This window comes from Leptonotus elevatus, chromosome 21 (assembly GCF_054856555.1).
Source record: "Leptonotus elevatus isolate MCC_2025b chromosome 21, RoL_Lele_1.0, whole genome shotgun sequence".
NCBI classification, from domain to species: Eukaryota; Metazoa; Chordata; class Actinopteri; order Syngnathiformes; family Syngnathidae; genus Leptonotus; species Leptonotus elevatus.
The window spans coordinates 16,996,540-17,006,541 of NC_141259.1; the positions used below are offsets into that span (position 1 = coordinate 16,996,540).

At 47.8% G+C, this 10,002-nt stretch overlaps 1 protein-coding gene across 2 annotated transcripts; it reads right to left on the minus strand.

Moving 5' to 3' along the window:
• Positions 1 to 138: 138 nt before the first annotated feature.
• Positions 139 to 9,821, minus strand: LOC147156179 (uncharacterized). 2 transcript variants are annotated; one of them, XM_086066650.1, is made up of 15 exons: positions 9,720 to 9,821; positions 9,034 to 9,108; positions 5,669 to 7,988; positions 5,522 to 5,588; positions 4,573 to 4,668; positions 4,462 to 4,510; positions 4,197 to 4,333; positions 4,020 to 4,125; positions 3,841 to 3,949; positions 2,837 to 3,073; positions 2,672 to 2,748; positions 2,398 to 2,592; positions 2,234 to 2,303; positions 1,788 to 1,919; positions 139 to 1,700 (listed from the first exon to the last, which is right to left on the minus strand). In XM_086066650.1, coding segments are annotated over exons 2-15 (3,678 nt in total). In that variant the 5' UTR covers positions 9,036 to 9,108; positions 9,720 to 9,821; the 3' UTR covers positions 139 to 1,619. The 2 variants fall into 2 exon arrangements, with proteins under 2 accessions (XP_085922776.1, XP_085922777.1); XM_086066651.1 differs by lacking the exon at positions 9,720 to 9,821 and adding an exon at positions 9,387 to 9,496.
• Positions 9,822 to 10,002: the final 181 nt, after the last annotated feature.

A 10,002-nucleotide genomic window follows, 5' to 3' on the forward strand; every position in this document is an offset into this window, starting at 1 on the left:
CACCAATCTCGTCGTCCTCATCCGTGATCACTCTTGTGATGGAACTCACCTGCCACCTAGTGGACATCAAGTCACACTGCAACAGTCCTCTTTTGACCCACGCAGTCTTCGCAGGATATTAACACACACACACACACATTTCACAGTCGAAAAGGCACTTGTTTAATATTTCTCTGTATTATATACAACTTTACAAACAGACAACGTACATGATTCACATGTCAAATCTTGAACAAAACGGAAGTCAGCGGTGATTTTCTCCTTTGATGAGGACTCAAATGTTTACAACCTCGACACAACATTCAAATATCAAATAAAAACAAACAATTAACCCTCCAGCCTTTTCAATTTTGCCTGTGCATACACACAGGCAGTAATATAATTTTTTTTTTAAAGAATTGCTCGTGTTTTGTACTTCTTTTGCTGCCTAATTTCAATTGACGTTTTTATCGTTAGTATGCAATATCCAATCACCTTTATTTTAAAACGGTCAAATTTTAGTGTTTGCACGATGCCCGAATAACCTAAAATGGATCTTATAAAATATATTTTCAGTACCACACTCTTATGTCATACAATGGATACAAAAAGTCTTCACACCCCTGTTCAAATGCCAGTTTTTTTTTTTAATCATATAAAAAAATAAACCAGGAGCAATTATTTCAAAACTTTTTCTAACATAAATGCGACTGATAAGATTCAATACAATAAAAACAAATATTCTTTTTGAGAGGGGAAAGATAACATAACTTGGTTGCACAAATGTGCACACCCTCATAATCGGGAATGAACCTTTGCTCTGAATTAACCGCAATTAATCACATTCCGACTCATGTTAGCGTCAATCTTTTGTGAGATGTGCCGTGTTGTGTTTGCACCAAATATACCTTTTGGAATTGGTCAACCTGAGAACAGAGGTGTGTAGACTTTTTATATGCACTGTATAATGCTAAAATGATTTTTTTCCCCAAAATTAATTTTTCTCAGTGGCCAGAAGAGGATTAACCTCCAAACTTGTGCTATTCCTTTGCTTCAGAAAATACGAACATAAGATGAAATTGCTCCCTTGTCTTAAAATTAATAAACGATGCAATCTGAAAGAAAACCACATTTTAAGTGCTGTCTAGAATGAATCCCATTTGACCCACATTCATTCAATCCAATTTAAAAAATGGCAATAAAAAAAATTAAAAGTTTAAAAAAAAATAGTGAATGTGTTTCAACTGGCCAAAGGTGACCACAATTTGCTGTTAACACAATTGAAATGTTTAAAGAACTGAAGTCCGAAAAAAAAAGAAGTGTCATTTCATTTTCATGACCACAATTCTAACGATTCATAAAAAGGAAGCAAGATGGACACAGATGGCCAACAGAGAGCCCAGAGGGTTAATTAAATGCAAGCGAAAGTGATGGAACAAAATAAACATCACGATCTCGTTTTGAGGAAATCTCACTGAAATGGGCAACAGAATGCGGCGAGTGAGTGAAGCTCATACAAAGAATCCACGAGAGCGAGAAACACAAACTGGACGAGAAAAATGAACAAGCGTGAAAACGTTGGAAACACGACAGCAGCGCATTCGTAAATCCAGCAGGTGCACGTCGACATTTGTGCTCCTCTACTTCTCTTCAACGGGAGGCGCCGACCGACCAGAAGAAGATTTCTGGCAAATGGCGGCGTAGCTCAACTTCTGGGAGGCCTGCTCAATCACAAGTCAGCGTCACGCCTGGCAAATACGCCCCCTCGCAGCCCCCCCCCCCCCTTTTTTTTTATTGACGTGCCTTACCTTACTGGTGATGTCATCGGCAGAGGTGGATGAAGGTTGTGCCGGTTCAGGCGTCGGCTTCACGTCGAGGGGAGGAAAGTTGGAGACCCCGAGTTCGATGGGAGACGGCTGGCGAGGAGGTGAAGGTTGTTTCTGCGCACACGCAATGACAACGCTAACATTAGGGCTGGGTTTAAAAAAATATGCAATCGATTTTCCTTTTCAAACCCGATATCCATTCATAAAATCATGAATCGGTTATGTATTTTTTAATATCTTACTGTTTCCTTGAAATGTAACGTTCACTTGAATTTGAAAGTATTTTCTTACATTTATAAAAAAAAAACTGTCTTATTGCATTTTCAGACAATTCAGAAAAAAAATCGAATCAATTTGAGGAAATTAGAATCGATAGCCAGCCCGAGCGATCGTGCAAAGAAAGCCAGGAAAGAGTCAATCCAACTTACACGATGGAGTCCATCTTTTTTAAGGTCAGACCAAATTTTCTCTCTCCTTCTCTGACCGCCATTTGCAGACCTGCAGATCAGGGCAGTGACGTCACACTCACTCAAAAGAGAGAGAAAAAAAAAGAAAAAAAAACCCGAGTTGAGGCAGGTGTTTTATTTTTGACCTTGCTCCCGCGAGAGGCGGCGTCCCAGTCGGCCTATTGGCGTGTCTGCTTTGCTGAGACCAGTTGCCTCTTGAGCGGGAACACCGCAGAACCCGCCTCGGGGGGGAGGCGGCCATCTCATATGAGGGTTTCTCCGCCGGGTCGGCGAAAACCTTCTGATTCCTGATTTGACCCGAACCTGACGTCTTGGCGCCCCTTCGTGCACGACGGGAAGCATAACGAACATCGTTGAGTGCATGAAAAAGGAGAACGCGGGAATTTCCTTGCGACGTACCTGTTCCTGCGTGGGACGTGAGGTTGGACGTAATAGGCTGCCGGGACGCCATCCAAGTCGCCGCTGGGCTGCAGCGGCTGCAGACAAAAAGAAAAAAAGAAGAAGAAGAAGAAGCAGGAAAGTTCTCCGCGGCGTTGAGGAGGAAAGCGTCACAAGACGACGCACCTCAGCGCAGTTGGAGTATCCCGGGTCGGACCACGCGGGGTAGGCGAAATTGTAAAGCGGCTGGCAGGCGTCCGGGGGCAAGTAGGACGCCAGCGGGTCGGCCTGGATGTCGGGCCGGGCGGGGACGAAGCCGCAGGCGGGCCCGCGGGACGCGCAGGTCGTGGATTTGGCTTTCATCCGCACCTTGATGGGTTTCCCCTGGAACACCCCGACCTCCTCTCGCAGGTACTTGTAGGCCTGAGCAGACACAATGGACTCATTCACTTTTATTTGGCTGGCCCGCTTCTCGTTTCTCGTTTCTGGTTTCCGGTTCGTGTTACAGGAATTGCTAGAAATACAAAAGTCTGCAATTCAAATGCAGAAATGTGCTCTAGTTTTAATTTTATCCACCATTTTTAAATGTAGTCTCCGTTTTAGTCCAATTGTAATCACGCTTGTTAGTTTTTATCATACACTCTAAAAAACAGTTGGGTCAAAAATAACCCAACTGTGGGTCAAAAATGGAGCGATCGTCGACTTGGGTCAATTTGACCCAACTTTGAGTCAAGAAATTGGCTCAAATATTCGTCAGATCCTTGACTTGGGTCAAAAAAATGGGTCATTTTGTATAAAACAACCCAGAAAGTTGGGTCAGATTGACCCATAAAGTGGATCGGCCCATTTTTTAAATCCATAATTGGGTTACTTTTGACCAACAGTTTTTAGAGTGTTGTTATTCAACCTCATCCCGTTTCTATTTTGTCCATTTTTAGCCGACTATCAATTTTGAATTTTAGTCCAAGAAAACAAAATTGTATTCGTCTCGTTTTAGTCAACAAAAACTGTCAACATTTGAGTCCACACTCTCGATAGTCCGGGTTTTAATCCCGTGAAAAATATGCGTTGACAACATAATTTTTTTTTGGTTTTCATTGAGAAATGGCCACTCATGTGCACAGCAGCGTACGCCAAACGCATTCCAGCCTCAGAACAACAAAGCGGCCACCAAGATGGCTGTCAATCACCTGGTAGGCGTCGGCCTCTGATCTGAAGGTGACGAAGCAGTAGTCACCGTTCACAAACTCGTAGCTCAGGAACTTGGGCAGCTTCTCGTCGCTGAAGAGCGCTTCCACCTCCTGCAGGACAAAATGGTTACTTTTGGATGAGAGAAGGACGACGACGGCGGCGGCGGCGGCGAGGCCTTTCCTGGCGAGGGGTACTGCCGGGGATCTCTCGCAGGATCAGGACATATTGGCTGCGGTTGACTCGCGCTTTCCGCCCGCAAGGCGACATCTGGACGTGCGGCACAGCTGAGGAGCAAAAGGGACGGCTGTCAGGCGGCTCGCTTTTGCAACCGCAAGATGACGTCGTCAACGCCGACCTCCAACGACGTCTGCGACGAGCTGCAAGTCGGCGCCCAGGCGCTTGACGGCGTCGAGGTCGGCCAGCGTTGCTATGGAAACGTACTGGTCCTCGTCCATCTGAGACTGGAGGTAAAAGTCGCTGGCCAGGTTCTCCCTGGCGAAGAAACACGGCAGGTTTTTTTTTCTCCTTTTTTTTCCTGAGCATCGTCAACTTGAGACCGTTCGGACCCAAAAGTTTCACGCTCACACTTCGAATGCTTTTGTGTCTCATGTTCTTCTTACCGACTCAGGCAGAACTCCAGCACACTCCTCAGCCGTTCCGTCAGCTCACCTGAAAGGAAACAAAGCTGCAACAAACTGGACCTGCGAAGACGGGGGAGGGGGGGAATTTACCTGCGTCTGGTTCTGGTAGGACGTGATTCTCTGCTGCTTTGCATCGGCCATCAACTTGATTCAAGGCCATGTGGGCCAACCAAATGCGCATTTTGCCTTCAAAGAAACCACACAACGCGTCAGCGCCGACAGAATCAATTCCATCCAAAAGTACAAAATAGCACGGATGGAAAAGAGTATGTCATGTAGTCTTCATTTTTTATAATCATAGCTACTGGGTTGAGGTTGGGGGGTAATAATTGGAACCGTTTCCATTCTATGTACACTTCAGAAAAAGGTTGTTACGCTATAAGAAAAACTTCAAACCAGAAAAAAAAAATCACCTACAACACAAAAAAGTGTTTTATTATCAGATATCAGCCAAATTGTCTTTAATGAGAGGGAGGGATATTTAAAAAATAAATTTAAAAAATACAATAAAATTTAAATAAATAGCACCAAAAAAAGCACATTGCAAATAGTGTAAATAAATTCTGTAAAAAAAAATCTATAACATTTCAAATAGAAATTCAGCGGAGAAGCATTGGAACGTTCTATTATTATTATTATTATTATTATTTCCTGTCTGTTTGGTTTGAAATCAATTCTCACATTTGTCAAAAGTAAAAGAAGGTGAAGGAAGCTCATTTCTCAGCATGACGCCACAAACGGGCTGCAACCAAAGGTGACGTGCTTTTTGTTTTGACACGAGGATCAACCAAGCAGTCGAAAATAAGGGATTTCTTGCCTCCAACACAGAATCGGGCCTTCCTGACTTCTGAAGGTTTGCGTTACTTTGGATTGATTCATTAAAACTTTAAGCAGTTATGTTACAATTAGACCTCGCAAATTTATATTTGCACTCGGTTTGCATTTCAGTTGGGAAAAAGGTGGCTTCAAAAAAAAAAATCTATTTTTTTACAAAGCACCGATCACAAATCTATCGTTCAGTAATCCGAAATCTCGTCACCGCAAAGTTCTCCGCCGCCCGTCCACGCTTCAGCTTCGGGGTTGAGGGTCGGCGCCGCGTCGGGCTGCTGAAAAAGAGCGCAAACGAGCGGCGTCACGTCTCGTGGCCTCGGGACAAAAAGTGGAAATGAGCGAGCGCGACACTTACGTCCTGATGGCAGCCCGCGAGCCAGGCCCACTCGGACGGTTCCGGAGGCATGAGGGTGACGTTCGGGTAAGCTCCCGGCAGAACGTCGCCGCGCTGCGGTCGTGCGGCCGGCTCGTCCCGGACCCGCGGCAACTCCCGGACGCATTCCAGGCGGCCGCCGTCCGCGCCGTCTCCCGTCCAGGCGCGCTCGACGTCGTCTCCCGGCAGCTCCGGCGCCGAGCCTTCCTCGCCGGGTGCCTCCGGACCCGGGCAGCACATCCGGTACGGTGGCATTAGCGCGTGAAGGTCCAGCTGGTCCGGCTCCACCGAGGCACTTCTGCAGTCCTGCAGCTGACGTGAAAACTCGTCCGGGCGACACGCGTCGCCAATTTCGGCATCGGAAGAAGGAGCAGACGCGGGAGTTTTTGGAGGCGAGTGCACCGGTTCCTCTTCATCACATTGAGGTCCATTTGTTGGTTCTGGACAATCACGCAGATCTTCTGTCGTCTTTGTGGCTTCCCGAGCGTCACGTCTCATCTCCTCGACTGACGAGGAACTTGCGTCCAGCTCCGAGACGGCACATGAAGCGACTTTCACGCTCGTGCCTTCATCATCATCGAGTGACGCATCATCCACTTGCCCACGCGGGTGCGAGGACGCTCGCGCCCGAGTCGGCTTGCTGTGAATGAGCTCGGCTTCCTCGCGTCCGGTCGCAGGAACGTCTTCTTCATCTTCTCTCGGCAGTGGACGCGCGTCTTCTTCCTCGCGGTGCCGCTCGGTGACGTCGGATTCTGGACGGGAACGAGGGACGTCTTTGAGAGTCTCAACTGCCGCTTGCGAATGTCGGACCCGGTCTGGGTGGTCCTCCTGGAAGGCGGCAGATGTTTTCTTCGATGTTTGAAGCTGGGACGATGTCATCGGGTCTTCATCAATTAGTTCTGGAGAGTTTAAAGTTCCGCCGTGGTGGGCCGTGGTTGAGGAGGTGAGAAGAGAGTTCAGTTGTGCGAGAGTCGTTTCGCTTTCCTGACTTTCATTCAACGGGACGTCGTCTTCATCTGCTAAACGTTTATCTTCTCGCTCGTTTTGCTGCTCGGTGATGTTTGCTTCTGGGACTTCTTTGGGACGTTCACCAGCCGGTTGTGAATGTCGGACGTGGTCAAGTTGAAGCTGCCGGACGGCGGCAGGTGCGTCCTGAGAAGTTCGGACCTCCGAACACACGCTCGGCCGTGTAAGCGGCGTCTGGTCACGTGTCTGCGCAAACGAGTCGCCGTCATCTCGTTGAGGAGCTTCCACACTTTCACACGGAGGGGCCGCGGAAGAGGACAGTGAAAGTTGGAAGTGCTGTTCTGCGAGGTCAGGTTCGAGATGGGGATAAGCCACTTCTTTGGGACTTTCGCCGGCCGGTTGCAAATGTTGGATGAGGTCGATTTGGTTCTCGTGGAAGGTAACAGGTGTTCCCTTTGAAGACGCGCGCTGCTCCGTATGGTCACGCGAGTCATCTGCCGCGTTTGTCACCGTTGGACCGTCGCCCTCTGGCGTTCCGCTCACCATCTGCGGGTCGACTTGAAGGTCACGGATTCTTCCTGAAGCATCGGCCAGAGGTATTGGAGATAGAAGAGGAAGAGGTGATGCGGTCTGTGGCGGGCCGGGACCAGCGCTTGTTCCGGATGCTTGTGCCTGGTTGTGGTCGTCCTGCTCAAGGTCGTTGGTGTCGATGGAGCAGATGCTGTAGAACCTGCGAGTCCTGGTTTGGAAGTCCTGACCCAACGTCGTCGCGACAATGCAGTCCTCGCTTGCGAGGAAAACCTGATCCTGACCCGAGATGGATGACGACGTCTGGTCCCGTGACACCTCGCCGCAATCGGACCACCGACCTTCCGGCCGGACCAGCTTTTGACACTTCAGGTTTTGAGTGAACCACTGGGCTCGGCGTGTAGCGTTTTCCTCGATGTTCTGTCGGGCGGGACTCGGGCAGATCACCTCCATATAGGGGGCCGGCTCAAGGCCGCGCGAGGGGGAGCGGTTCACGCCTGCCGCCGAGTCCGCGACAACGCCTGTGCCGGCCGGGACGAGAATAGCCGGCTCCTCCTCGTGAGAGTTCCGCACCCGGAGATTCTTCTCGCTGACGACCATCCGCGTCACGCTGCCGAGTTCTGTACGAGATCCCCCGCGGGCCGGTCCGGCCTCTTCGTCCAGACAGACATGTTGCGCTACGGCCATGGCCCGGTGCCGGACTTTCTCCGCGCCGTCGTGGACGCGGTCCTGGCGCGGGGTGCGCAGGAGGCTGCTTCTCTCGCCGGCCTGGCCCGGCTCGGCCCCCTTGCTGAAGCAGCAGCCCATCCTGCCAGAGGGGACGATTCAATTGAAGAACACGCGGAAACCAGACCAGAGTGTCCTCGCGTGGGCCAGCTCACATGCGGCAAGACAAGAGCCGCTGCTCCCCACCGGCCTCACCCCCCCCCCCCCTAAACCCCCTCCCTTACCCAGAATAGCACATGTGAAGGGGTTCATATGTCCCTGCCACTCAACACAAACCCGTGTGTGACTCATTGCGTGTGTGTGTGTGTGTGTGTGTGCCCCTGAGAGGCTACAGTGAGCCGGGTCAGCACATGGTCCAGTGACCTCCAATCACAGTGCGGGACTCCCCCCTCCCACTCGTCCCGCTATTCAACTCGGGTCCTCTCCCGCTGTCTCTTTCTCTTTCACTTAGAACAACTCTGCCCGCGCCGCTTTTGCCCCTCCCTGAATCAACATGAACATGATTCCTTCCATACAACTGAAAGTTACCCCCCCCCCCCCTATAAGGTCAAACTAAGTTCGCCCGGAAAGGTTACAGTGAATTTCATGCTCACCCCGAATCAGAAACTTTTTCTGATCAGTGCTCATTTTCCTGCTACCGAGAACATGTACAGTCAATGCAGTAAACATCAGAAAACACTCCTGCCGTTTCCCCTCGTTGCCTTTAGGTGGCGCTGCAGGAGCCTTTTGGACCATCGGGTTCAAGAAAACCCCTTTTCCGTCCAGCTGTCTCCCTGCACATACTTACCAACCCCCCCCTGGACTGAATCAGCAGCATTTATTTACCTCCATGTGCTCACTATATACTTCATATGCTCTTATAAAACCTGCTTATGAACTTTTGGTTATATTGTAAACAATCTGCATTTAATTGCCTTGTACTTGTGACGGTTGTTATGACGATACACATTATTTTGTCTCCGATTCAACATTTGCTTCAGGCGCACAAAAGAATTAAACAGCAAATGAGGCCAAAATTGTGTTTAGGTTGGCCTCGTAGTGCCAGTTAAATTAGACCCGTACAGCAAAAATACATAGTTGTCCAAAATTAACAATGTAACATGAAATAAAATGTTTTTAACACTTACATTGACTTTTAGGTTGGAATCATTGGAAGAGTTGGAAAAGCACTCACACGCTGTTGTTCTGCGTTAGTTCAAATGCTGGTGTAAAAAAGAAAAGAAAGAAGACTGGTTAGAGGCCACACAGTTTTGACAAAGTAAAGCAAGTAGAAAGTACAGCGATCAGTTTAATTTAAGACGCAGTGTGAAAAATACAGTAAAATAAAGTTTTGTACATGAAATATTAAGGCAATGACAAGTATTTTTAACTTACTTCCCACCAAACCGTAATTTAAACTAAATCAATTACTCAATTTTAACACAGTAAAGTTATGTATGCAGTTTAGCATGCATGAGTATTGTTTAAAAACGGCACTTACAAACAAAATGTTGCATGAATGCAAAAATGTGCAGTGGCTACAGCTAGCATGCTATTTATGTCCAACTATTCTAAAATCATGCTAAGCCAAATAAAGCAGACCAACTTGCAGGATTATGTAAGCTGAACAACCTCTTAGCCTATCTTGTTAGCCTAGCTAGTTAACGTGCTAACAAGAGCAGCTAGCTCGCTCAGGAATTCCATCTAACTTAAGTGGAGGCGTTAGCTAAACACGAGCCACGTTCTATCAAAGTTAAACTTTAATGAAACACAAGATTATCATTTGTGGGTGGTCAAAGTACAAAAGTAGATCATTTGTAGTAGCGGAACTCACTTGTGCACAATGAACCGTAAAATGACGGAGGAGCGCGCGCTTTTCTTGATTTGTTTGGGGCCTTAAAAAAAACCCAAATAAAGTTTGGGGCTTTTTCTAAGCGCATGCGCGGTGGCGATCTTGAGTTGCTAGGCAACAAGGCACTTACGAAGTAGCTCACAAGTAGCTCACAAAGTCAAATATGTTTTGGTTGTTTTGTTTTTCTCCTGTATAATGTTTCTTATAGTGGTTTTCAATTAAATAATTGTTATAAAAAAATAATAGTTTTGTTTAGCTTTTTTAA

What these genes read in the sequence shown, in the direction of transcription:
- LOC147156179 (XM_086066650.1), bottom strand. An exon ending in CCTACCAGAACCAGACGCAG is followed by an intron (nt 4,511 to 4,572) that starts GTAAATTCCCCC and finishes GTTTCCTTTCAG; the next exon opens with GTGAGCTGACGGAACGGCTG. An exon ending in GATACTCCAACTGCGCTGAG is followed by an intron (nt 2,749 to 2,836) that starts GTGCGTCGTCTT and finishes TTTTGTCTGCAG; the next exon opens with CCGCTGCAGCCCAGCGGCGA.